We start from the raw sequence: 26,757 nt of genomic DNA, 5'->3' as shown, positions 1-26,757 counted from the left end.
GCTAATACCAAGTCTAATACCAAGTCCTTGGGTTCACTCATGTATTCTACTCTACATGTAATGGCTACGCAGATATACATTTTTGTTGTTAGTAGATCCTTGTTTGAGCAAAATCATGAAAGAATACGATGGCCGAACGGAGCACATGAACGGAATATTTGTATTGTTAAAATCTTGTTAAAGGCCTTCCCTTGGTCCTTGCTCCTCGGTCAGCTGTCAAGTTACGAAGTCATTTTTCTCCCGTCTATCTATCATCGATGATGTGGTAGTAGTAATATTGAACTTGACGACACCCGAGAGAGAGAAGAACAAGGTTGAATTGTATTAGATTGGACTGTAGACCCCTTGAGTCTAATCAACACAGACACATCGTCCATCTGTTCGACTTTGCTTTGCTTTGCTTTTTTTTTTATTTCGTTCGGTCGTTCATGTCGACATTGATCACATGTCACTTGCTTGAGCATGCTCGCATTATCCTTATCCTAAGAGAGATAGAGAGAAACAGGTAGAAAAGAAAAACACAACTCCTTTCCTTCTCCCAGATTTTATTGTTTTATTTTTTTTTCATTTGTTGTTCTTAGCAACGTATCCTTAAACATAAAGATAGAGAAGACATGACGAAGAAGGAGAAGAAGAGGGCATTTATCGGAGTCTCCTGGCTTCTCTTTCGGATTCGAGCAGGCAAAGGATGTCATCGACCTTGACTGTATGACAGATCAGCATCAGCATCGTGTCATTCACCTTTCCAACTTTTTCGATATCCTTGTTTATGACCTGCGTACCTGGTCCCTTGACGTTGCGGATGATAGAACGAGAAGTGTCGTCCATGAACTCGACACGGACCTGGGTGACACCACCACGGGAGCCTATGCAGGAGGGCAACGTCAGAAACCCGTTAAAAAAAAATCATACTGCAGTAGAGCAGTGATGAAAATCGATGGTTTGGGCCATCATGATGGGCTTGCGCTGATGGCTTGCCCACGAAGGCCCTGAAAGGCTTTTCACGTACCGGTACGGCCCAGGACACGGGTCACCTTGACCAGCTTGTGGGGAGGAGCCTTGCCAGAATCCATCTTGCAGAGTTGCTTTGCTTCGCGCGCGCGAGACTGATGTCAGAGGAGGGCTGAGGCTGAGGGAGATGATCTGGTGGTGGTGGTGTTGTTGGAGATGCGATTAGGCGATTAGGATGGAGTGGATTTTGCGCCGGGCCGTTTGTTCTCTTCTTGTGTGGGTTTTCAGTTTTTGGCGAGGCGCGGGCAATGCCTGGCACGTGGACGGGCAACTTTACGCGAGGGTTCAGGGTTTCCTCATTAGTCAGTCAGTACGATACCGTAAGTAACAATTGAAACAAGAATCTGATTTATTACAAGCGCCAAAGAGGAATAATAATAGGCAATAATTATTCGGGACAAGAATAGCTAGTCTTACTGGTCATTTGGCAAAGGCGATTGACTCATCCAGAGAAAATAAACTGGTTTCCTCCTGCAGAGCACGTGTAGCCGTCGAGACCTTCTCTTCGCTGCGGCCGCGTTCGCCCCTCCCGAAGTCTGCATAGTCACGGCTTCTCCGATTTCGTCGCCGATTCATAGACCATAGATCAGACCAGCTCCTCCACCGTCTCCCACCTCTTTTGTCGTGCAATTCCTGGAGTAATCCCTTGAATTGCATTTTTCATTTTTTTTTTCGTATTTCTTTTCAAGAACTAGAATTGAGCTAACTCAGTGAGGTGCTTTTTTTTTAACGTCTCCGGTTCTACCCCGAGCAGTCGCGCCCAAGTCCTGACAGGATGGATCTTGTAAACCAGTGAGTCAATTATCGCCGGAATTGATGCAAATATGCGGTCTGGCAAAGGACGATCCATTGACTGTTGAGCGACACAGCTTAGAAGGAAGACTACTCTTTGCGGTCCCAAAAAGCAAGTACTCCGTACTGTACAATTTCACGATGACTCACTCCTTCTTTCTTTCTTGCTCCCGCTTCCTCCTCTCGATCGCCGCTTTTTTATTGCAGCGCAGAACTGAACTGACCTGAGGAAAAACAATTCATTTGATTGTCTACAGAGGGACGACTTCAGCAAGCCACTTTGGATCTCCTTGCCGGGTGCGACATTCAATTCCGCCGTGAGACCCGACTCGACATCGCCCTGGTCAAGAATCTGCCCATTGCCCTGATTTTCCTCCCGGCCGCGGACATTCCCACCTTCGTCGGTGAAGGTCGAGTCGACTTGGGTATCACGGGCCGGGACCAGGTTGCGGAGCACGATGCGCAGCTACCGCCCGGGGAGACGTCAGGCGTGGAGGAGGTCCTGGACCTGGGATTCGGCGCGTGCAAGCTCCAGGTGCAGGTGCCGCAGAAGGGAGACATCACCGAGGCCAAGCAGCTGGTGGGCAAGAACGTGGTGACCAGCTTCACGGCCTTGACGCAAGCCTTCTTTGCGAAGCTGGAGGGAGTGAGCGATGCCAGCAGTCTGAGCACCAAGATCAAGTACGTGGGTGGAAGTGTCGAGGCGGCGTGTGCATTGGGTGTCGCCGACGGCATTGTCGATCTGGTCGGTAAGTATACTCATGAATTACATACAGGTCGTGTGTCTTTGTTTCACCCTGCTGACGGTGTGCAGAATCCGGCGAGACGATGAAGGCTGCGGGGCTCAAGGCCATCGACACTGTTGTTGAAAGCACAGCGGTGCTGGTCAAGTCCAAAAACACAAAGAACGAGCTCGTAGAGCTTATTGCGTCTAGAATCCGCGGTGTCATCAGTGCGTCTTTCCCACATCCCTGTACTATGCACTAGCTAATTCTGTTTCGCGGTCCAGCTGCCCAAAAATACGTCCTTTGCCAGTACAACATTCCGCGCGAGAAGCTCGCCACAGCATGCAAGATCACGCCGGGCAAGCGGGCACCGACGGTGACCGCCCTGGAAGAACCCGGCTGGGTTGCCGTCAGCTCGATGGTGGAGAAGAAGACCATTGCGACGGTGATGGACGAGCTGACTGCTGTGGGTGCGACGGATATTCTGGTATTGAACATTGCCAACTCCCGAACGGGATGAGACAGATCGAGATACTGGAATTTTTTTTACCCCCCTCGGGCTTTTTTTAAGAGAAAATTTCGGAAGGTTGATAAAGGTTGATACCATAAACTGCTATTTCTTTTTATTTTTCTTCAGCTGGTCTAGTTATTTGATTTCTTCAACGATATCTATGGAGTCATGGCCGGTTTTGGGAAGAAACCAGAGTGAACAAAAGCGAAAATAGAAATCGATATAATAGATACAAGGGCTCTGTTTAAAATAAAATATATAGAATTGAATTCATGTACAGTACAGTACATCCATGTCGCTCAGTACGTATCATATGGAACGTATAATATAACGTAACATATAACATGCTTTATTCTTTATTTATTAAATTTAGTTATTCTTCAGACCGTCCCAGCTGCTAAAACATACCCACCATCCACAACGACAGTCTGTCCATTCAGATACTGATTAGCGACCGCGAACAGGACCGCACTGCCCATATCACGGTCATTCCCGGGCCGACCAGCCGGGACCTTCCGTTCGTACTGCTCCTTGGGGAGGAAACTCTTCTGTCTTTCATCGCTCTCCTGGGCAGTCATCTCACTGGGGAAGACCCCCGGAGCAATGTTGTTGACGCGGATCTTGAGCCCGGACGACGCGATCTCGTGCGCGAGCATCTTGGTCAGGTGGATGGCGGCTGCCTTGGAGGCGTTGTAGGCGAAGTGGTGCTGCGAGGTCTTGACGATGCCGGAGATGGAGGTGATGTTGATGACGGTGCTGGAGAAGCCCTCCTGCTGGGCGGTCTCGGCCTCAGTACCCTTCTGCAGCAATGGCAGAAACGCCCCTGTCATGAAGTACAGCTGGCACACGTTCGTCCGGTACACGCTCTCCCAGTCGTTCTCCGTGGCCGACTCGTCGTCGAAGAGCGTCTGGCGCAGCGTCTCCGGATGCTGGCGCTCGACGTCCTGCCGGGCCTGGCCCACGATGCCGGCATTGTTGATCAAGACAGACAGATGGTTCTCGCGAGACGTAAACGTCTCGACGAGCTGCGCGATAGACGCCTTCTGCGACGTGTCCGCCGTCAGGGGGATGATCTGCCCGGCGATGTTGGCGCCGTATAGCTCGGCCACCCGCTCCAGTTTCTCTTCGGTTCGGCCGACGATGTACACTTTGGCGCCGTTGACGGCTAGGGCTTGGGTGGCCATCAGCCCGATGCCGGAACCGCCGCCGGTGATGAGGGCGACTGGTGGATGTTAGCATGGCAGCCGTTTCGGCGGGTGAGTGTTGTATGCATGAATGTACAGTACTTAGGTACTGTACTTCCTGTACATACCTTTCCCTTTGACATCGAAAAGACTCGAGAGCAAAAACTCCTGGTTGTTTTTCTGGGCCGCTACTCTCGTCTCGGATGAAATATGGAGTCTTTGAACTCTGGACTGCACCTTGTTCATCAAAGGGTAATCAAAAGAAGAGAATATCAAAGGATAAGACGAAAGGTAAGGACAGCCATGATGATTGTGATGGTCTCGTCTAGCCCCATTTTTATAGCAGCCAGCCCTCGTGGATATTTTCCTCGTGGATATTTTCCTCGAGGGTATTGGGATTGAGACTGAGTCTGAGATGGAGAGAGAGATACTTGACAATGACCACGACCTGTAGGAGCAGGAGCAGGAGAAGGAGCAGGAGCTCCGGAAATGACGTGTATTAGAACGAAACATCAGACAGGTTGGGTAGGTATAGTCAAGTCAAGTGACAAGATCTAGCTATGCAGGCAATTATCGGCGTATGTAGAAAATATACATAACATAAAAGGTAACACCTCCAAGCTTTCTTCCAATCGAATAAGAGAAAATATAAGAGGTAGGATAAGTATTATAAACTATGCCATTGGGAATGAATTCCAATGAAAAAGGAGTGAGATAGTATTAAGTTCATCAGCATGACGTTACATACGTCTCATGTCCATTCTACTGCGACAGATTGGTAAGACTCACGGATTCATTCACATCTCGGTGTAATTTTTTTTAAAAAAAAATAAATATTGTCTATCTGAAATTGTTCTAGATATACAAACTTTCGTCAATAACCTCTCTTCTATCACTTGTATGTCTGGTGTCACGTGCATTGATATCAATATATCCTAATCGGGTAAGCGAGCTGTCTTCTGGTGTGTCTCATTAATAGACATTAATTAATATCCATTAAAAAGAAGGTTCAGAGTAAAAGAAGATCCCCAAGTCTATTATGGCTTGGGGGATGGTCCTTTTTAAGTATCCTCCGGTGCAAGGGAAATATTGACCGTCTGACACTCATTACACAGCTACATATTAGCTCTGTTACAAGGCAGATTATAACGTCGCGCGGTTGGCTTCAACGGCCTCCGTCAGAGGAGCCACTTCGACCATCATCTTCCCCGTGTTGACACCGGCGTACAGATCGACTAAGCCCTGGGGAGCAGCTTCAAGGCCGCCCTTCACAATGTACTCCTTCCGCTTAATCTTACCCTCCTGCAGCCACTGCGCCAACTCCTTCCGGGCGGCTGGGAACCGCTCTGCAAAGTCCAAAACGATAAAACCTTTCATTGTGACTCTTTGAGACTGTGACAGACCAGTTCCCGTCAGAATTCGCACAGGGAAGCAAAAAATTTATAAAACGTGAAAACTTACAATCATCATGAGGTAGTTTGCTGGCCCTTGTGGCTTCGCCGAATTGTACTGACTGATAGCGCCGCAGATGGCAAATCGTGCATTGCGGGCAGCCAGGCTCAAGCAGGCATCGAGAATCTCGCCGCCAACATTGTCGAAATATACGTCAATGTAATCTGGAACGGCGTTCTTCAGTTGCTTCCTCCAGTCTTCATCCTTGTAATTGATAGCCACATCGAAGCCCAGCTCGTTCTTCAAAAAGGAACATTTGTCTGCGCTCCCTGCCAGTGCGACAACGCGCTTCGCTCCCTTGATCTTGGCAAGCTGGCCTGCCACCATGCCTGTGGCACCAGCAGCCCCAGAGACAACAACCGTATCTCCCGGTTTGACGCCTGCCACTTCTAGCAGGCCAAAGTATGCGGTCAATCCCGTCAAGCCGAGGACGGACATGGCATCCCACGGCCTGCATCCCGGGGGAACGACGATCTTCTCAGCTTCCTGGGCACCCAGGACGGCGTACTCCTGCCAGCCAGAGAGTGCGACAACCCAGTCCCCGACTTTGTATTGACCTTTCAAATTCCTCCCCATCGACAGGACCTGGGCGATGCTCTGACCGCGCATGACGGCGCCACGCTCGACGGGAGCTATGTAAGACCGTTTCGCGGTGAGCCAGTTTCGCATGGCCGGATCTAGCGAGAGGTAGTGCACGCGGACGAGGACTTTGTCATCGGGGATAGGGTCTGGGATGGTGGCGGTCTTGAGAGCGAAGGTCCCCTTTGACAGATCGGGATCGATCGCGGGCGACGGGGTGTTGGCGTAGATAATCTGCTTGTAAGAGCGGGCCATTGTGACGGTTTCTCAAGTTGCTAGAGACGATTGCATGTCTAGAAAAGTATCTGCAGGGGGCGCAGCACCTTTTTCTTTTTTATGTGGTTTCATAGCGCGGTGGGGTGTAACCTGCGATCTGCCTCGGGGGCAGAAAGAGCTAATCGCGACTGCAGGGGATCTACCTCGGGATCTGACCAATTAAGCAAGATTAGTCAACGGCGCTGGAACTGCGTCAAAGACTTAAATGAGTCGAAGAGAGACAAGAGAAGATATATCTTTAGCCTCCACTCATCACTGGAAGCAATCAGTCTGAAGTTGACGGGTCAAAGACTCGAAGATGCTCTCGCATCAATACGTGCATAAATCGTGCTTAGTCAGCTGTCCAGGTTGTGCACGTGCGCGGTTGGCACCTTGCCCAATACGGCGGAGATAGTCGTGACGATGGCTTATCAGATGGAGATCTTCTGTACGGAGTACATAACGGATATACGATGCTAGATAGTGTTGGAAAAAGGTGCAATCCAGCCCTCTGATTGGCTGCCTGCAGCTTTATCGAAATAGATATTAGCTTACCTTCTTAATTAGGTATGTGCTTCTACCCAGGGATACTTCTGCCTAGCTGTGCTTGCATCTACTTCTCACTACTGCTCTCCCAGGCCGGCGTGGAGAGATTGCAACATCCCTAATGTTTTCTATTAGTTCGAATCGAGGCGACAAGTTATGATATCGACCAATCGCGTTTATTCAGCCAGGATGGAAGCTAGGCAGCAGCCTGAGGCCGCTGATGCTGCCCAAACAACCAGCACCAAAGTACACAATAAAAGTGGCGCGGGGCTTCTTCAGTTCAGCATATATGATTCCGGCACTGTATTTGTGTCAAGGAGGATGAGTTCAACAGAAGAAGAGAGCTGGAGGTTGGACAGGAAAGGAGGGCAATAAACCGAATGGCGCAAAACGGGCAATGCTGTGTTGGCGTTGCAGCTAGCGATGTTCTGGCCAGGGCTGCTGAATATTAATTAAATGAAGTCTGGGAGGAATCGTGCTAGAATTTGCGACGGCGTATTATGGCCAATGCCAATGCACTTTTATTGGTGTACCGTCTTCGAGAAAAAGATACGAAGTGCATAGTGTGCAGGTCTTGATGATTATAGCCGCAGGCTTGACGTTTGTGGGAGATAACGCGATGCGTGCAATAATATGATTGCCTAACTGCTGCTTATTTCGATCGAGAGTCACAGTGTGCTTAAATAAGAGAGCAATGGCGCGATTTGCAAACTGCAAAAACCATCTGCGTGATTGCCTGTATCCCGCGGACTTCTAAGTCAGACTGACGATGGCCACTACTTCAGGCTGCCTGCTGGACAGTGATAATCAGTTTGGTCCCCGAGTCAACATCGAGTGTCGATCTTTTGACTTTACCCTGCTGTTCGAGGATGCCTTTTTCACAGTCCTTCCTGCTGCGATATTCCTGCTGCTCCTACCGCCGCGACTGCAATTCCTCCGAAGCTCGCCAGTAAAACTGACATCCTATCGGCTGGCGATCTATAAATTGGTAAGCCCCCAGGTCTATACCCCAATATGACTTCACTAACGATGGCCTCCTGAAGTCCCTCTTAGCGGTGCTGTTTGTTCTCCATGTCCTCTTCACTGCAGTCCAAGTCAGGATGTCGTCTCTCCATACAAGGGTGTCCATGACATCGGGAATCCTCAACATCATTGCAACCTTCGCAGCGGCAGTCCTCTCATTTATGGAAGATCAGCGCTCCGTCGAGCCCTCAGACATCCTCGTGATCTACTTCTCTGCGTCAAGCATTCTCGCGCTACCTCGACTACGCTCATTATGGCTGATTCCATCTGTCGATGCCTGCAGAGGCCTATGGACGACTATCTATATCTTCACGGTGGCAATGCTATTCGTGGAATCCGCCAGGAAGACCAAGATCCTCCGTCCGTTGTATCAGGGGGTGACCAAGGAGCAAATCTGTGGTTTCTGGGGTCGAAGTTTCTTCATTTGGGTTCTCCCATTCTTCCAAGCGGGATACTCCAAGGTTCTCCAGATCCAGGACCTGCCTGAGGTTGATGACGACCTTCAAGGACAAGATGCCGGTGAAAAGCTTCAAGCAGCCTGGAAAACGGCAAAGAGTCGTCATGGGTTGCTCCGAGCTACATTCCGCGCGTATCGATGGCCTTTTCTCTCTGGCGTTGTACCGCGTCTTGTTCTGTCTGCATTCACCTTTTGTCAGCCTTTCCTCATAACGGCAACGGTCGACTACATGGGGAAGCCAGCCACAGTTGAATCCAACAAATATGGCCAGGCACTAGTAGGAGCATACGTGCTCGTCTATCTGTGTCTGGCGGTAGGTGCTGACTGCGCAACTGGAGAGTTTTGTCGTGCTAACAGCCGGAAAGGTCTCGAAGGCAGTGTACTGGCGTCAAACATATCGTCTTCACACAATGATACGTTCTGGTCTCATCTCAATGACCTATAGACAGACAACTCTTTTGAAGGCTAACGACGTGAAGGACACAGCAGCTATTATATTAATGGGCACTGATGTCGAACGGATAGTGGCTAATCTGAGGAATATCCATGAGACATGGGCGTCAATTCTAGAAGTTGGAGTCGCGATCTGGCTGTTGGAGCGCCAGGTCTTTGTTGCTTGCATTGTTCCTGCAATTATTTCCCTAGGTAATATTCCCACAATCCCCGTGATATTCTTCATTTTGCACGTACTCTCTTACTAATCCTCTTATTTCTATCTATTCAAATTGCTGAGTTTGTTGCAGCATCCGTGCTGGCAATGGTACCGGTGTCAACCAGGTCCGGAGAAGCCCAAAAGCAATGGAATAAGCGCGTGGAGAAGAGACTAGCAGTTACCTCCAGCATGCTGGGTGACATGAAAGCCGTAAAGATGCTGGGACTAACTGATATCTTGTTCACCCTCATCTCCAAATTTCGAAAAATCGAGTTGAAGACTTCAGAGCGATTCAGGAAACTGATTATATGGCAAGTTGTTTTCTGTAAGAAAATTTCAAGACAGAAACAAAGGATGAAAGGTGACTGGTGAACTGACCTTATACCTAGCAAATGTGCCACTGGACTTCGCTCCCTTTGCGACCTTTGCCGTATTTGCCATTATATCGGTTGTAAGGAAAGACGGGTCGCTGCTTTCCGCTCCGGCTTTTACCTCTCTCTCTTTGATTGCCCTTCTGACGGAACCCCTTTTCACATTTTGTCAGTCAGTGCCATCCCTGCTACAAGCTATCGCTTGCTTTCAGCGCATTGAGGTGTACTTCTTGAAGAAACCTGCACCCACGCCGGGTCTGTCAACTTCAACACAATGGCTTCCTGAGTTTTCAAACGGTGCGATGGAGCTGCGGCATCGACAGACAACTGCCTTGTCTGATACCCCTTTAGTATCATTCAAGAAAGCAGATATTTCATGGTCACCGGAAACTGAAATTGTGCTTCATGATTTGAATATGAATATTCGGAAAGGAATTACCATGATTATTGGCCCAGTTGGATCCGGAAAATCAGCGCTGATTGAAAGTATTCTTGGGGAAACGGCATTGAAGAGTGGTTCAACGACTGCGCCGTTGTCAAGAGTCGCGTATTGTTCCCAGAGTCCGTGGATCATGAATACTACCATCCGACACAACATCACCGGGGGATCGGAATTCGATCAGAAATGGTATGAATTCACCATTTCGGCTTGCGGTCTTGAAGAGGACCTAGAGAAGATCCCTGGAGGTGACATGTGTAAGGCGGGAAGTAACGGTGTTTCCCTGAGTGGAGGGCAGAAGCAACGAGTTGTAAGTTTTTATTGCCGTCAACATAAGACTGTTATAGATACTAGTACTGATGTGACGGTGTTTCCGTTAGGCTCTTGCTCGTGCCGTGTACTCCAAGCTCCCTATTGTGATCCTGGATGATGTGTTCAGCGGACTGGACTCGAAGAGCATAAGTCTGATCTCAAGCCGACTTTTCAGCAAAGAGGGCCATTTTCGTGAAACTGGAACATCAGTGATTCTTGCTACGCATACTCGTGAGTATAGATATACAGTTAACAAGCCCGCATGAAAGCAACCTAAGCTGACGACTATCAGTGCGCATGCTTCCTTATGCGGATGAGATTATCGTTCTAGATAATGGAAGGATCGCTGATACGGGATCATACGAGGAGATCTTCACGCGAATGCCAGAGATAGCTGCAAAGTCATTGACTGCTGAAGATGATGCCCCCTCATCCGTCGAGGAGTCAGCTGTTGACAAGAAAGTGGACAACCCTCAAACTAACGTCGCAGAGGAAGCAGTCAGTAAGGATGTCGACCATTTGAGACGAGATGGCACCTGGGCTGTGTATGCGTACTATTGCCGAAGTGCTGGATATATCACCGTGATCCTCTTTGCTCTTTCTGCCGCAGTTTGTGCTTTCTGTAGCAATTTTTCCAGTAAGTAAATTTTCCTGTCTTGTGCAAAAAGCAGAAGCTTAGTCCTTTTTTTTTTAAGCATTATGGCTTCAATGGTGGGTGGAGGCAAATGAACAGCAACCGAACAAGCAGCTGGGGATGTATCTCGGGGTTTACTCTTTGTTCTTCGCATTATCGTTTTTCGGCCTTATTGCGTGTTGCTGGTATGTATCCTATGCTTGACAAAATACAAATTAGACTGATCGAAAATAGGCTGCTTTTGATTACAATTATCAATAACACGGCGCTGAATCTGCATTCAGATCTTCTGACAGCAACTCTTAGGTATGTTGCGCATATCAATGTCATTGACTGATGTATCTGCTGAAACCATTGTTGTAGGGCGCCCTTTAGTTTCTTTCAAAACACAGACACGGGATCAACAACCAACAGGTACGGAGATCATGACATTCACCTCCAGTTGTCCATATATATTTTTGACATCATTTTTAGATTTAGTCAAGATATGGAGCTCATCGATATGATGCTCCCTGTTTACGCTATCAATTTTGTCGAAGGTAGGAGTTCCCAAGAATATGATCAAAATAGGTATCGACTGATCCGGTCTCTACAGGAACTTTTAGCTGTTTTGTCAAGTTGATCATCCTATGCGCTGTCGGGAAGTATCTCGCAGTGTGCGTCCCATTCCTTGCAGTGGTCTTGTCCTTCGTCCAACTGTACTACCTTCGTACCTCTCGCCAGGTGCGATTGCTAGATATCGAGGCCAAGGCACCGCTCTACACCCACTTCTTGGAGACGGTCCGGGGTATCTCGACTGTTCGAGCCTTCACTGGGGCGCTCGATTCCAGGAACAGAGCCAATGCATGCTGAATCAGTCGCAGAAGCCGTTCTACATGCTGTTCTGCGTTCAGCAGTGGTTGACACTAGTTCTGGACTTGGTGGTAGGAGCAATTGCATTAATCCTCGTGGGGATGACGACTTCCCTGACAGACAGGTTTAGCGCTGGGTCGATTGGCGTTGCGCTGAACCTGATCCTGACCTTCAACCAGTCTGTTACTCAAGCTATTAAATACTGGACAATGCTGGAAACGTCTATTGGTGCGGTATCGCGCGTCCAACGCTTTGTTGAAGATACTCCTTCGGAGGAGCGTCACCTGAGCTCTCAGCCTCCTCCTCATGATTGGCCTTGTCAAGGTGCCATAGACTTTGTGGACGTGACAGCTGGCTATAAGTAAGTTTCCTTCCCTTCCTCATCAATATGGTGGATGATATAATATGAGACCAAGATAAAACTAATAGAACCAGTCCGGAGACAGCGCCCGTTCTCAGAAACCTTTCTTTGACAGTTGCTCCAGGGGAAAAAGTTGCAGTCTGCGGCCCATCCGGCAGCGGCAAAACCTCCTTGCTCATGGCGCTCCTTCAGATGATTGAAATCCAAGAAGGCCGTGTGGCGATAGATGGCAGGGACCTGTCGATGATCGAACGAAGAGATGTTCTTTCGCGGATCAACGTCATCCCTCAGGACCCATTCTTTATGCCAGGCACTGTCCGATTCAACATTGACCCTCACCAACGCGTATCCGCTGAATGCATCGAGTCGGCAATCAAGAAGGTCGGCTTGTGGAAGCGGATCAGCGCGAACTCGACGTGGGATTGTCGGCGTCTGACTGGTCAGCTGGGGAACGGCAGTTGTTGGCACTTGCTCGGGCCCTGACGGTGCAGAGCCCTATTTTGATCCTGGACGAGGCGACCAGCAGGTAATATCACCCTTCACCCCCCGTATTTCCTCTGTATGGATGATGTTAGTCTGATCTGACTCGATGACAGCGTCGACTGGGAAACGGAGTCCATCATGCAAGCCGTTATCGAGAAAGAGTCTGCACAGCAGACAATCACCGCCGTCGTCCATCGGTTCCGCTACATTGATCGGTTTGACCGGGTCGTGCTTCTGAAGCATGGCCATCTGGTTGAATGCGATAGTCCGAAGGTTTTGCTTGAGCGGGATTCGGAGTTTAGGAAGCTCTACACGGCTTTGAAAAAGACCTGGCTGGCGTATAAAGAGGTTGGTATGTCGGAATTTACGTTTGATTTTGATTTACGTTTTACGGAAGTGATATATATGACAGTTTGCACCTGGAGATTTTCTTCAGACAGAATTGTTAGTATGTCCATGAACATTCTCCTGGCCGATAGATACGAAGGATATAATATACACCCATTTTCTTTTATGTGGTCTACGTAACAGTTCATATAACTAGATCCAGAAGCTACTTAGACTAGGTAGGTATTACGGGAACACGACTCTATATCTTTCGAGGAAGGGGCTATAGAGAAAAAGGGGGAAAGGATTGAAACGCTAAAGCACAATTAAACTCTCAAGTAGATCAATCTTATTCAGGATTATTAGTATAAATTGTCCTTTCCTAAGGGATAAAGCTACCATGATTAGAGTCAATGTATATAAGATGAGAACATAAATAGTAACAATAGCGATGAGTTACTTCTAATAAAGGGTAGCAGACAGTAAGGGTAAGTAAGGACAGAGAGGAATATATTATACTAAACTAATCTTTTTGTTTCCTTGATAAGATATCTCGCCTGAATCGCCTGGCTGATTCGCTTTGTCAGCAACCCTGGTTGAGTTAGTTCAACGTGACGTCAATCTCTCAGCGATGATGTCGGGCAGATGAATGTCAGTAAGTAGAACAACAGCAAAGAGGCAAATAAAGCGAATAAGCTTGCTTTAGCCTCCTGTCATAATGTCCACTTTGTCAGCGCGAATCGCATTGCCGAGTTCGTCAGTAAGGAACCTTTCTTTGAATAGGGTATATTCTCTGGTCTTCCCTAATAAGCAGTAGGTATATGTCTGACTGACAGTCTTCCACCACTCATCAACCAATCTGGCTAACAAGCTCGACACTCGGTCGATTATTCCAGCGAAATTTACTAGTAAGAGGACATACGTGACAGGACGAGACCATACGGCCGGACGTACCAGCCTGATATCGCCCAGCTGGACGACGAACAACACGCACCACCGCGGTGCCTTGAGAACGGTCGTCTCCAAGGCAGAAAGCTCAAACAAGGGCTCGCAGCGGTCGAGCATCTTGAACAAGCTCGACAACAGCAGGACCGGCGAGATGACCAGCAGGACGGATTCCGGTTCCGATTACAGCCGGTCAGGCGTCGTCCCCGGCTCATCGACTGGAGCGCCCGCCGCACCGTCGACAGCGGCGTCGAGCAACTACAACAAGAACATCGCACAGCAGTACAATCCTGCGACGGGGACGGGGTACAACCCAGGCCAGCAGCAGCAGCAAGGGTCGTCCAGCACGGCTGGTGGGAACGGCAACGCTACGACTGGCACCACCGGAGGGGGGTTTGGGCGTCGCATGGAGCGTGTTCTGGCAGGGATTCACGTGAGTTGATTGATATCATTCTTGATCGAACCTCCATACGGAGTCTATTGCTAACTAACGTTGATGATGAGGGCGCCGGTGAATCACTCCGCGGCACCGTCGGCGTCGCCATTGACCGCGCGTTCGGCGACACGAAGGGCGTGGAGAAGAACGAGGCCATTGCTAAGGAAGGGGAGTACGAGGTGCAGTCGGGCAACATTGCGTCGTCGACCAAGGCGAGGGAGGGGATTAAGCCTAATAATAGGTAGGAGGTTGGTATGATCATGTGTGAGACGAGTTTGAGGGTGATATATCTATATTTGTATATTCACGATTGGTACGACGCTGTAACTATTTCATATTAGCATCTGCTCTCGAAGGCTGTCTTATGAAAATGTATATTATTAGCAGCAATGGGAAATAATTCTCCCCAGCATCTATGTAGGTAGAAAGCAAAGCAATTAAGAAAGGAAACAAACTTATTAACTAGGTATGACCAAGAGCATACATAGATCTACCTACCTATCTGGCCGAGTCTGGGGGTCCACTTTTTGGAACCCGTGGATCTCTCAGTACTGTACAGAGGCAGGGAGTGAGATGGTGGATAACCCGACAAAGAGGCCTCTTGCCAATCAATACAGAATGAATTTACATGACGATGGGCGGGTGAAAGTGGTACGTATGCGGGGGTGTTGGTGTTGCGAAGATTAGCTGGATGTAGTCGGTACACAAAGTGTATCAAATGTGTGCATACATTCCATTACATACTTAGACCTATTATTATTCACGTATCCCATCTCCAAGGCTCAATAAATCAATTGCCTATCTCCCTCCGTTATATAATAAATACTCCGCAAATAAGCGGGGATGCTGGTCTGGCCGGGCCGCCCGGTTCGAGATTTAGGATTTACGTCATCACACTACACCGGAGGACATACTCTACCGCAGATCATTACTTGGACAAGACTTAGCTAGCTGCTAGTTAGCTACCGATCTAGATAAGCGAGATGGGACGTGACGAATTTCATGTGATTAATGGTCCATGGACGAGAGACAGATAGGTGACTGGTGACGTGGACGGAGCGAGGCTGAGGCTGAGTATGTAGTAGTACGTCCCGTCCAGTGCAAAAGAGGGAAAAAATAGCAGCATGTAGTCCACACTGCTTGGGTATCGGTTGGGTATACTCCGGAGTAGATAGCATAGGTCATGAAATTCAGATCTCGCCCGATCACATGATAGTGACAATGCCTGGTTTAAAGACAGTAACAAGGACAACACTGAAAAGCCCCCTCCCTACCGAAAAAAAAATACAATTGCTGCAGATTCTGCGGATTTAATATTTTCGGATGAATGCTAGGACAAAAAAATGACAAAAAACACATATAACGACGTAAAGTGGGTAAAAAGAGCTGGATGACAAGGCCGCGATTCGAACGCGGGAATCTTACGAAATCAGGGATCAATACCTAAACCTGACGCCTTAACCACTCGGCCACCTTGCCTTCCCAGCTAACCATTAGTGGGGCGGTTTATCGTATATATAGTGAACCTGTCAATATTCGCTATACCGATCAGGCAGGGCGTACGGAGACCGAATGAGTGTCTGCTAGGCCTAGATCTTTGCCCTAATTCTCCTCCGTACTAATTATATACCACTGATTAGTTTACCTACCTAGGCAGGTAAATACTATCCGATTAGGCCGCCCAATGTACTCCGTATGTACCTAAACTAAAACCCCAGCCTCCCGGTTTTTCTAAATTTGCCTCTCTTTTGCAGGACTGAGTCGACTACGCCGTCGCTAAGCTTAAGTCCAAGTTAAAAAAGTGTCCACTGATCGATGTGATCGGTAAGCAGACTCGCTGATTGGTCCAGTCTCGGCACCTGGTTCCAACGTTCCATTTAAGTTTACGTTTTCCAGCCTGCCGGCACTGCCCGGATAGCGGGACCCTTTCCCCTGCCATTCCGTGAATTTATTAATACGCACGGTGATGGTCGAATCGAGTTGTTTTGCTCGTGAATTCGCTGTCATACGGCCGTCAGGCTCAACTAGTACATACATACAGACTGCAGTCCTGGACAGAAGATACATACGGAGTACATTCATAGATAAGGAGTAATTATTCTGTGATTGTTTGCTGGTTGGGAATACATACATACATACACACATACCTGCATGTGATTTCTTTCCTTGTCTTCTTCATACGCAATTTTCTTCTCAATGGACATTGGGCGGATTCGATCTCGCGCGGAGTGCTCTACTTCTGCTGGGTAGCAAGGAAAAAGGAAAGACGGAAAGATTTGGGAAATACTGTTTCGCGCGTTGAATTTTCTATATTCCTCTCAGACTTGCGAGTGGAAATTTCTCTTGTGTTACATGATTGCAGCTGCCAGCATGGACACGGTTAACAAACCGGATGGCATCACGCCATGCATGGCGCCCAGGGAAAAGCGCCAGAGTCAACAGGACCAGCACCAGATCAATGGCTCGACACAAAAAGTCTCAGACAGCGATCATTACCTCAGCTCCGACAACGATGATGCCCCCGTCCGCCCCGTGGCCATGGCAGAGGCCGACGAGGCTGAGGACGTGCTGGGCGTCAGCATCAGCCGCACTCAGAGCCGCATGAAGGCGCGCCAGACGCCCGCAGAGGAGAAATCCAGAATCATGGAGAGGTCCGGAGGGTACTTCGACCCCGTCCCGGACACGGAACCCGACGGCGACTATCTGCCCAGCTTGACGGCAGAACCGGAGTCTCTGCCGGTAGAGCAAGAGACGAAGAAGAAGAAGGCCGACAGAGAGGCCGAAAAACCACATGAGGCGAAAGATCGAGAAACAAAAGAGACCAGGGATCAGCCGCGTACCAGCTTCACCAGGTCTCTTCTCAAAAGTGGCTCCGTCCGGCGTCTGACGTGGTCGGGCGATGCCATCTCGAATCTCAATCTCAAAAAGCTTCTCCCGGATTTGAGTTCTCTCACCAAACGGACTTCTCTGTCATCATCAAAAACGGGTTCGGGCACTGGTCGCCCGCGCAGCCAGCATGTCAAGTCGACGAGTACCGGCAGTGCTCAGTTGGACTCTCAGCAAGACAGACAACTCCCTGCTGGCCAACTCTCTGAGGACAGTTCCGCCTTCCCCAGCGAAACCGAGACCCCAACCTCCGGGGAAGACGGGGTAGCCGCATTGAAGCCGCTCGACAGCGCCACTCATTCACATCAGCATCGGCCCAGTGTTGCGAGCCAACGGCCTCCGCTCAGTTTACGCCGCTCAGCATCGGACCAGAGTCTGTATGTGAGGAGCCTATCTCGCACCTCGACTTTGGACCAGCGTCGTCCATTTGAAAATGTGCACTCCCAGGTCAACAGCCGCTTCCAGGCCATCAAGGACAGCCTGCAAGACTCGAGCAGTCGGTTGCTCAGCATGCCAAACTTCAACCTCCCAGACATCCGGGGCGAGTGGAACCCCGGACGGTTTCTCAGTGATGGATCCCAGCGGAAAGACACTCAGACAAACGAGACGCAGCCCAATGGGGCCCCTCCGCCAAGGCAGAACACCATGTATCCCATCCTGACAGAGGCACTGTCGCACATGACCGGTGACGTGGTTGTCATGGGCGGATATCGAGGATCCGTTCTGCGTTCGGCGAAACCGCCTCATCGCCAGCTCTGGGTTCCGATGAAAGTGGGCTTGAATATCCGCAAAGTCGACTTGGAGGTCGGATTGACCCACGAGGACGAGGAGCGGATGGAGGAGACGATTATCGCGTCCGAAGTCCTATCTCACATCGGCCCGGTGGATATCTGTCGACGGCTGATGCATAAGATGCGCAAATGTGAGAATTCCCGGAAAGGCGAGCTCCGCGTCTGGGACTACGGGTACGACTGGCGTCTGAGTCCGCATTACTTGTCGAAACGGTTGATCAAATTTCTTGAAGGCCTGCCGTGCAACGCCCCTGGGGTCCCGCGGGAGAAGCGAGGGGCTTTTGTCGTCGCACACAGTCTCGGAGGGCTGATTACTCGACATGCCGTGAACCAGCGGCCGGAGCTGTTTGCCGGAGTCGTGTACGCGGGCACCCCTCAGCACTGCGTTAATATTCTGGGCCCGCTGCGAAACGGCGACGACGTGCTGCTCAGCTCGCGCGTGCTGACGGCGCAGGTGAACTTTACCTTCCGGACCAGTTATGCACTGCTCCCGGAGGATGGGCGCTGCTTTATCGACAAGCGGACGAAGGAGGACTATCTGGTGGATTTCTTCTCGGTCAAGAGCTGGGAAGAGTACAGATTCTCGCCGTGCATCGCGGCGCCGCTTCCTCCCCTGGGCAGCGAGAATAGGCGGAGTCTGATCGAGACTCTGCCCAACTCTCTTCCCTCATTGCCCAAGATCGGACTCGGGAAGCGGTTTTCCACGATTCTGGGCAGTAAGGACGGCGCGACGGCAGATACTCCAAGGTCATCGCGCGAAGAGGAGGCAGAAGAGAGCGTTCCTCGAGATCACGACAATGGACAAGCCTGTGCGGGGAGAGATCCAGAAAACCCAGTCGTCGAGAATCTTCTCGGACCAAGCACCGCCCCCAACACGTCCTCCTCGACGAACGCCGCCGTAGCAGCAGCCACGAGCACGATCCCCCGGGCAGACGCGATAGCCTACCTGGAGCGTACGCTGGCCGAGGTCCTCCGCTTCAAGAGGGAGCTGGCTTTCAACGAGTCCCACCAGGCGGAGAATCGCTATCCGCCATTTGCAGTGCTGTACTCCAAGTGTCTGCCGACGGTGTACGGCGCGCGAGTGCAGTCGCGCGAGCACATCAAGTGTCGGGACGCGTACGACGATCTGGCCTTTGCCGCCGGCGACGGGGTCTGTCTTGCGTCTGCTGCCATGCTACCCCCGGGATATCGGGTGATCAAGGACGGTCTGGTGAAGACGGATCGTGGACATGTGGGTTTGCTGGGCGATCTCGAGGCGGTGGGCAAGTGTCTTTTGGCGATCGTCAAGGGGAGAAAGGCAGGAGTTGGGCTTGGTCGGCCAGAAAAAGCTGATGCTGATGCTGATGCGAATGCGAGAGGGACTGAGCTGTCTTGACCTTGGCACTATGCGATCGATCTGAGGGAGGTCGTTGAGAGCGAGAGCGTTGATCCAGCTCTCCGTGACAGTGAGAGAGTGAGGAAGAGGAAAGCGGGAGATTCCTGGCATGTGATGTCACCTGATGGCACAGCAACATCATCAATTACTCGCAGCACACCGTGAGACGAATATGTGATGAGAATGAGAACAACAAATGACGATCTAATGACCGACTCTTCATTGCCTCACTGCATTTGACGAACTGCACTCTATCCACCAATACACTTTGATAATATAATATGTGCTATGACAACGCAGCTAGGTAATTATCATTATGACTGTGGTGAATAGAATACAATTGATTAAGAAATAAAGTGTTGTTGGAAAACAGCGTGGAAATACTCTGTTAATATCCGAAGGAGAGACAGACTTTCTTCCTACGGAGTAACCATTACCGTCGACTACATCCTGACACTTCAGCCAGACCATGAAACCGTTTCGATATCAGCCCCTGAGCGTTCAATATCGACATCACGCCGGATCAACCTGAAGCGGATGCACCGTCCTGATCCGCCCCTTGAAGAACTTCTCCGTCTCGCTGGCCTGCACCTGGCGGATCTCCTGGCGATCAGACAACAGCCACGTGGCGGCACTCTTCCTCGCCTTGAGGACCTTGCAGGGCCAGCGAACCGATCTGGACGTCTTTCCAAAGCAATTGCGGTCCTGGATGGACTCGTGAAGCGCTTCGTTGGTGATGCGCCAGTCGCCTTTTCGACCGTTCCCGTAGCGGAGAGGTCGCCGTAATGACGTCCCGCCGAGGAGGGCCTCGAGGAATTGAAAGATGCTCGACGAGCGATTGGGACCCTTGCTGGTGGCCCACGGGGTGGCATCTGCCTCGACGGCCGGAGCAGGCTCGTCGAAGAAGTAGCTCAGGTCGAAGCTGAGCTGGTCGTGCTTGGTGCACTGCGCGATCATCCAGGCGAGGGCGATGTTCGAGAGACGAGGGTCCGCGGCACCACCGCCAACATCGGTGTGGACGCCGGAGAACCAGACCTGGAGCAGTTCCTGCTCGTCGCTCTTCACCGGGAGATGCCACAGCAGGGGCTGGAATGCGGTGCGCTGTTCGTCGAGGGCCAGCGCGTGGAACACATAGCGGATGTCGCTGGACAGGCGCGCATTCCGGCGCTCAAACTCCTCGCCAAAGAGCCAGCGCGTGAGCCAGAAGTCGTGGAAGCCGACCGTGTCCCACACGCCGATGATCTCGACCGTGAACCGCGGCAGGGGGTCGCGGAAGCCCAGACGGCGTCGCGTCTCGGCGTCGTAGCCGTCCAGTTTGTGGGTGTAGTAGTCGTGGTAGACGGTGCTGAAGTTGTCCATGCCGCGGCTGGTCAGGAGGCCCATGTCCGTCACCAGCCCGGCTGTTGCCCGGGCTGTGTATGCGCCGCGCGAGAAGCCGAAGAAGTAGATCTTGTCGCCGTCGTTGTAGTTGTCGGCAAGAAAGGCGTATGCGGAGCGTACGTGGGCGCTGAGACCGAGGCCAGTGGCTCCTGTTGAAATAGAATTGTTAGCAGGAGGGTCGATGTATGTGTTTCACTGTCTCACCTCCCCAGAGTCTATTGCCAAACCCAGTGCCCACTCCTTTTTGATAATACACAATTTGCGGCACCAGCCTTTTCTCGCCGTTCTCCTCAACCACTGCGTTTCGACTGAGGGCTCTACAAATCCGAGTGACATTGGTGGGAGGTTGACTGTCGTCCGACGTGGAATCCTCCCATGTGCCTAGAATAGACGTTCAGATCAAATCACCAACAAAAAAACACTGGGTTAAAACGCATACCGTCGCAGCAAACAATCAGTCGTTTCGATTGGGAGAACTGCATGTCAGGGGCACTTCCCATGTTGGGCTATAGCTGACTAGTCTGGTAGAGAACTAGATCCAACAAATAACATACCTATCTAGGTAGATACTATTGAAGGGAGTCATCTTGAGTCTGTAATTCCAATATATATACCCCATAAAGACAAGAATATCATACAATGCAGCAAATAGAATATGCTGAGGAATAATCACACATTTTCCATTTCCGTGCAATGGAGGGCCTTAAAAAACAACAACAACCCACCAGCTGAAATCCTATAATACGAATCCGCCAGAGCCAATCATGCTGACAATGCTGACAGCTGTTTCAAACGACGAACCTGAGTTCGTATATACCTAGGTACCTACCCATGAAAAGTTTGCGTCATCGACAGGGATTCGTCACGCTAAAGGGTTTGAGCCTCAAGTGGAAGTGGACGCCTTTTTTTTTCAGGCCGGCAGTCTTGGGTCAGGTTTGGTTCAGCCCTACGGGCTCAGATGACTTAGTTCAGATGACTTAGTGGAGTAGGTGTCAGCTCTGAAAACAGGGGAATGGGAAAGAGAAAAGGAAATGCTTGTACAGTACATACGGTGGATAGGATAAGCTGTAGGTATTTCTTTCCGTTCGAATCTTGTATATACTACCACTATGACTTCCGATATGATTTGCACAGTTGATAGTATTTTACCTGAGACAGTAAGACTTTGATCTGTTGATTGCAAAATTTATTCTACTAGCCAATATACATCAGTGGATAAAATACAATATAAGTGTCAGTATTAGCAAGGATTAGGTCTACGTCGAGTGTTAGAGCGCTATATCTGATTCTATAATAAGCAAAGGCGAGAAACCGGCTGAGCCGCGCCCCTTTTCCCCTGTCTTACAAAAGATGGGGTCTAAATCTGTCGTTTTCGTACGTGAAGAGCTGAGAAGAAGGGACTGTTTTCGTTTCCCCAAATTCTGTCCTGTCATGCTGGTTGATATCATGCTGATCAGTTATGCGAATCCGGAAATATGCACATTTATGACAAAACACGAGAATAAATAATATTCCATGCCATGCTAAGCGAGTGAGTGATGTAGACAGTCGTCATGTTTCAACGTCAGGTTCATGACAGAAATGGAAAAAGCTTCCGACTCCTCGTTCAAGACTTCGCTTCAGGCTTTCTCCCATACACGAAATGCGCCTCCTGGTAGAGATGCAGAGTCCGGTCCCTGATCTCGTTGCGCACCGCCACACAGAGAACCTCGGCCTCCTCCCTGGTGTAGCCCAGAATCCGCGTGAAAAGGGCTGGGGTATACGAGCCTATCGCGTCTATCACCTGCGCCTGGTGATATTTTCCGATCTCCTTGAGCTTCTTGTCTTTGGCCCAGGGGCCGATTGGGAACTGGACAAAGGCGGGATTAGTACATCACATTTTAATCAAATCCCGGGCAAGATAAAAGTTACTGCCAGACAAACCTTAATAACCTCGCGATGAACATCCTCAAACCCAGCCTTGATCAGCTCGTCCTTCCACGTCTCTACCACGGTCATGCTCTTGCCAAACTGCTCGCTGGCCTTGTGCATCTCCGCCACCCAGTGCCGGAGATTCTTGGCCTTTTCGAGACTGTCGTCATCGGAGAAAACCGTCGGGTTGACCGTCTGGATCTCGAAATACCCGCCCGGCTTCAGGTGCTTGAACGCGCGGCTGAACAGGCGGCCGTAGTCCGCGACGAACCCGGCCAGCTCGCGGCCGTGGATAAAGTCGAAGGGACGCGTGTAGACCCATTCGGTTTCGTAGTCGTCGATTTCGAATGTGCAGTTTGGGGGGACCCTAGAATTGATCAGTTTGATTTAGCATGTTCGAGATGATGCATGGAAGAGATTACTTACCATTGTGGTTGTATCGGACTCAGATCCGTGCCTGTTCTCATTAGATAGACGCTCATGTCACGCTCAGGAAGTCACTGCCGTACCGATAATCTGCGCAGAAGGATATTCGCTGAATTTCATCTATTTTAGCAAGCATGCAACCAAATGCTCACTACATAGGGAGCTCACTCTGCAAAATCAATAGCCCAGATTCCAGTGCCCGTCCCAAGATCGAGAACGCGCTGCGGATTCGTTATCGGGCTCAGATGGAGCTTGCCTCCAAGCAGGAGCAGATAGATATGATGCACCAGGTCCATTCGCTCTTGCTCTTGTTCATCGTTTGGCTGGTGTCGACTCGGTTAGTAGCCCTAATTTTCTCGCTGGATACAGCCCACGTACCAGGGTATATGCTCCCTCGCGAAACGCATGGTAGCGGCGTCCATTCTGGCTATCTTATTATCTCCTCGCTGGCTGATCGATGGTCAGTCATCTCTTACCTCGTACCTGGTAGATATGCTTCGTTAGTTACAGTTCTGACGCACGAGGTGGGAATGCGTTACTTGTAGTTTCTGATGCTCGAGCTGATGGACGTCATGTAACTAGCTGTCCCGATGCTTCATATGATCAGACATGTCTGTCGACTGGCAGTCATGAAGACCGAATGCTCACGATTCACTGTACGCAGAATCCTTATCGGAGGAAGGATTCTCCTGCACATTCGCGGGTTAGCGTGTGCATATACACGAATCCCTGTAGGGTACGAGACGCACGTCAACTTCGAGGCCTGAACGAGACGACGGATTCTCCGGCATGGCTGCAGAATTAACTTCAGAAATGAACTGAACCGTGGTCGATGACGACGAAAAACACTGGCTAAAGCTAGCTTTTAAAAGACCAACAACTCACTGTCAGCTTCCAATTTTTCTCCCCCACCTGTCGCCATGTGACGCAGCGGATAAATACTTCCTGCCCAGAACTGCTCTTTACCACACCGAGGAGTGACCAAAAGCAGCATTCTGCAGCCAGCCTGCATCTAGCCCTGTCGCCAGCACGCCTGTCGATTACTATTGGAGGGCTGCGAGACCGTTGCGTTCGGGCCGAATCGGGTGGAGTGCAGATCAGCAGCCAGAGATATAATTATCTGGAATAGTGCAAAACGTCACCTGTCAGCTACCAAGTTGGGTATAAGATAGACACTAGCACCTACACTCTGCCTGCAATGATACGTGGATCCAGACATTGATTGGGAATAGTATCCAGTATCCTACATCAATATGCATCTGGTCAACTACAACGGTCGGCATGAAGCCAGCCCACCCGGTCTGTAGAGATTACGCTCGTCTAGGTATTTATTCAGCTGATCGTCTTCAGAGATCATCAATGTTTACGACAGGATGGCAGAATGACTGCTGCGCACGGTATGAGTACATACATCAGATTATCTGTGCTTCGTCCTGCAGTTCACTGTAGATCTGTCGCTTAAGGATTTATCCTCCATATGGAGTGCTAAATGAAAGGGATCCACAGAAGATTGATAATGATAATATGGAGTTTGGCCTAAAAAAAAGTCTTCTACTCTCCTTCAATCTTATTCTTCACACTCACTGACCATATGAGCGTCTGTACACTCTGATAATTCGCTTTCCTCTATGGAGCTTGCAATGTAATAAAGAGGTCTGCAAATTTATTGCTTCTATGTTATTCTACAAAAACAAAAATAAGTGACAACAGTCTTTCCAAACTTGAGGCAACTTATGAGCTAGAGATCCAGAACATTGGACAGGGGCAACTTGGACTAATCAAGTTTTTAAGCAGAGTAGCACCCTGGAGAAATCCAGAGGGAGTTAATGTCTACATTTAGGGTATAGATTTTTATTTCAAATTTAGGAAAGAATATAAATTTACTACCTAGATATTAGTTCAGAGACACAGCTATATAGATATATTTTACTAAATCAAGTCTCTAGTAAGTAAAACCTTAAAAAGGACAGGGAGAGGTCTCATATCTGTCAAAAGGCATACCTATATTTACACAGCATAGTAACATTTTCAACCGTTTTTAGCGCATTTATTTGCATTACATTCAAAGTCTCATATTGTGTCGCCGATCTAAGTACTTGGCAAATTCATACTCGATTGAATGGCCCTTCCAGCTGTGGTCTGTCACGTGTGCAGCGTCCACCGTCCTTGCCTTACAGGAAGTAAGGCACGTCCGTAGGTAGCTTAGAAGGAATGTTGCTCCTTTTTGCACTTAGCATGATCTTTATGCCTGACTTGGCCAGGCACTTGATGACTTGATTCCAGCAAAACCTTCTCTACGAAATTCAAAGTTCATCATCACATCCTTCCCAGCACGAGATGTTGATTGTTTTCGGCATGACTCAATGGAATATTAAAGCCACGCCATTCGACTTGTTCTCGTCAGTCTGATACTCTTGCTCACCATGGTCCAACTCCAAAGATAATCAAACACTCACGTATACCAGATTGAAATTGGCCATGGGCCTGCAGACGTCAGCAAGCGGTTTAACCTATGTCACGTAGCAGGGAGCATACAGGTCATGTCCATTGTGCCCTTGGTAGTTTTCATCCTCATGATCTTCACCAAGCTGGCGGCAGTCCTGCTGCGGACTCATCAGCAGACATCATAACATGACAGGACGCTCAACAACAACACACCACCGCTCGTCCAGACCGCCAGACCCTATTTGGTCCCAGTCTTCATGTTGAGCATCCACACCATGAAGACAGGGAAGATGGCACACTGCGAATCCATCGCTGCCCTGCAGACTGATCTCGTCAGTTTCGAGGATATGGTTCTGCCTAGTAATGTTCTTACCAGTCACACGACATCCAATATTAACATGACTGGCAACATGCAGGTACCAGGAATTTCCAGGTTCCAGCTTGTTACACTAGCCCGGCAGGGTGACCATTGGAAAGATGTTGTTGCCAACCACAATAACTGTGACCGTCCAGAGGATGATCTTGCATTTTCTCTATAGCCATGCCGAAAAGATGCAGCAGAGACAGGACAATAAAGATCTTGGCTGGGACAAACATAAACAGTAAGATGGTGGGCAGAAAAAGAGTGTACTTGATGGCCTCACTCCATATGACAGGATCCTTCATGGATGCAACCTGCATTGTGAAGCCACATGTGCTGGCAGTGACCAAGTCGTGGTAATGGCTGAGGCCTGTTTATATCAGTCAACATCAGACTCCTGTCACGCTGTTTTGTGAGTAGTCCTCTGTATTCGGTTTCATACAAGCCCCTAACATGAACATGAGCTTATGCAAATCATGTCTTCAGAGGATATGCAAGATTAGACCATGACAAGAATGTCCTCCGCAAGTGTGAGGTTTCCACGATATATGGTGGCATCCTGGTGCATACCTGCGGAGTACATGTCCGTATGGAGTAGGGACTGCTCTATGCCATGGATGACATGAATTATATTTCTGGCGACCAGGATTACGCCTTGTTGCCCTGCCTGCCCTTCCATATATTACAACAGCAAGGAGTGGCTGGCAGCAGCGGTCGGATGCCCTAAGACGTCGCTTGGTAGCTGTCACCCCGGCGTTCTAACGTCCTAGGGCCTGCTAGCTGCATGCCAATCGATGCTAATTCAATGCTAATTGTGACCAGATTTCTCTGACGG

The 26,757-nt window shown here is 49.7% G+C and overlaps 10 protein-coding genes across 10 annotated transcripts; 4 read left to right on the top strand and 6 right to left on the bottom strand.

Moving 5' to 3' along the window:
* Positions 1 to 642: 642 nt before the first annotated feature.
* On the bottom strand, positions 643 to 1,073 carry T310_3829 (Complex: RPS28B; the record flags this gene model as incomplete). The annotated part of the gene is made up of 2 exons (XM_013473303.1): positions 643 to 866; positions 1,010 to 1,073. 2 exons carry the CDS (start codon positions 1,071 to 1,073, stop codon positions 643 to 645), a joined length of 288 nt encoding a protein of 95 aa, XP_013328757.1.
* Positions 1,074 to 1,786: 713 nt separating this feature from the next.
* Positions 1,787 to 3,048, top strand: T310_3828 (ATP phosphoribosyltransferase; the record flags this gene model as incomplete). Its single annotated transcript, XM_013473302.1, has 4 exons — positions 1,787 to 1,795; positions 2,075 to 2,552; positions 2,618 to 2,755; positions 2,813 to 3,048. The coding sequence occupies 4 exons, from the start codon at positions 1,787 to 1,789 to the stop codon at positions 3,046 to 3,048; spliced, it is 861 nt and encodes a 286-aa protein (XP_013328756.1).
* A 371-nt stretch (positions 3,049 to 3,419) lies between these two features.
* Positions 3,420 to 4,469, bottom strand: T310_3827 (3-oxoacyl-[acyl-carrier-protein] reductase; the record flags this gene model as incomplete). Its single annotated transcript, XM_013473301.1, has 2 exons — positions 3,420 to 4,261; positions 4,352 to 4,469. 2 exons carry the CDS (start codon positions 4,467 to 4,469, stop codon positions 3,420 to 3,422), a joined length of 960 nt encoding a protein of 319 aa, XP_013328755.1.
* Positions 4,470 to 5,366: 897 nt separating this feature from the next.
* On the bottom strand, positions 5,367 to 6,509 carry T310_3826 (Alcohol dehydrogenase, zinc-containing; the record flags this gene model as incomplete). The annotated part of the gene is made up of 2 exons (XM_013473300.1): positions 5,367 to 5,615; positions 5,685 to 6,509. The coding sequence occupies 2 exons, from the start codon at positions 6,507 to 6,509 to the stop codon at positions 5,367 to 5,369; spliced, it is 1,074 nt and encodes a 357-aa protein (XP_013328754.1).
* Positions 6,510 to 8,155: 1,646 nt separating this feature from the next.
* T310_3825 (2-alkenal reductase) lies at positions 8,156 to 13,296 on the top strand (the record flags this gene model as incomplete). Its single annotated transcript, XM_013473299.1, has 15 exons — positions 8,156 to 8,812; positions 8,853 to 9,180; positions 9,279 to 9,512; positions 9,577 to 10,307; positions 10,378 to 10,540; positions 10,602 to 10,946; positions 11,005 to 11,128; positions 11,178 to 11,249; positions 11,307 to 11,357; positions 11,418 to 11,482; positions 11,562 to 12,156; positions 12,231 to 12,572; positions 12,753 to 12,987; positions 13,052 to 13,087; positions 13,210 to 13,296. The coding sequence occupies 15 exons, from the start codon at positions 8,156 to 8,158 to the stop codon at positions 13,294 to 13,296; spliced, it is 4,065 nt and encodes a 1,354-aa protein (XP_013328753.1).
* Positions 13,297 to 13,684: 388 nt separating this feature from the next.
* On the top strand, positions 13,685 to 15,384 carry T310_3824 (uncharacterized protein; the record flags this gene model as incomplete). Its single annotated transcript, XM_013473298.1, has 7 exons — positions 13,685 to 13,726; positions 13,838 to 14,344; positions 14,416 to 14,588; positions 14,689 to 14,719; positions 14,758 to 14,764; positions 14,814 to 14,998; positions 15,322 to 15,384. The coding sequence occupies 7 exons, from the start codon at positions 13,685 to 13,687 to the stop codon at positions 15,382 to 15,384; spliced, it is 1,008 nt and encodes a 335-aa protein (XP_013328752.1).
* A 1,333-nt stretch (positions 15,385 to 16,717) lies between these two features.
* Positions 16,718 to 19,399, top strand: T310_3823 (uncharacterized protein; the record flags this gene model as incomplete). The annotated part of the gene is made up of 1 exon (XM_013473297.1): positions 16,718 to 19,399. The coding sequence occupies one exon, from the start codon at positions 16,718 to 16,720 to the stop codon at positions 19,397 to 19,399; it is 2,682 nt and encodes an 893-aa protein (XP_013328751.1).
* Positions 19,400 to 19,912: 513 nt separating this feature from the next.
* T310_3822 (uncharacterized protein) lies at positions 19,913 to 21,279 on the bottom strand (the record flags this gene model as incomplete). Its single annotated transcript, XM_013473296.1, has 3 exons — positions 19,913 to 20,928; positions 20,984 to 21,160; positions 21,219 to 21,279. The coding sequence occupies 3 exons, from the start codon at positions 21,277 to 21,279 to the stop codon at positions 19,913 to 19,915; spliced, it is 1,254 nt and encodes a 417-aa protein (XP_013328750.1).
* Positions 21,280 to 22,385: 1,106 nt separating this feature from the next.
* Positions 22,386 to 23,907, bottom strand: T310_3821 (TAM domain methyltransferase; the record flags this gene model as incomplete). Its single annotated transcript, XM_013473295.1, has 8 exons — positions 22,386 to 22,628; positions 22,703 to 23,057; positions 23,117 to 23,147; positions 23,200 to 23,236; positions 23,495 to 23,547; positions 23,593 to 23,599; positions 23,638 to 23,676; positions 23,866 to 23,907. 8 exons carry the CDS (start codon positions 23,905 to 23,907, stop codon positions 22,386 to 22,388), a joined length of 807 nt encoding a protein of 268 aa, XP_013328749.1.
* A 1,197-nt stretch (positions 23,908 to 25,104) lies between these two features.
* Positions 25,105 to 26,242, bottom strand: T310_3820 (uncharacterized protein; the record flags this gene model as incomplete). The annotated part of the gene is made up of 5 exons (XM_013473294.1): positions 25,105 to 25,117; positions 25,292 to 25,410; positions 25,573 to 25,600; positions 25,775 to 25,918; positions 26,010 to 26,242. 5 exons carry the CDS (start codon positions 26,240 to 26,242, stop codon positions 25,105 to 25,107), a joined length of 537 nt encoding a protein of 178 aa, XP_013328748.1.
* Between the last annotated feature and the right edge of the window lie 515 nt (positions 26,243 to 26,757).

The sequence above is a fragment of the Rasamsonia emersonii genome, assembly GCF_000968595.1.
Source record: "Rasamsonia emersonii CBS 393.64 chromosome Unknown ctg1118621760086, whole genome shotgun sequence".
NCBI classification, from domain to species: domain Eukaryota; kingdom Fungi; phylum Ascomycota; class Eurotiomycetes; order Eurotiales; family Trichocomaceae; genus Rasamsonia; species Rasamsonia emersonii.
Note: the sequence above shows the minus strand (reverse complement) of the source record. Positions and strands in the feature narration are given on the sequence as shown.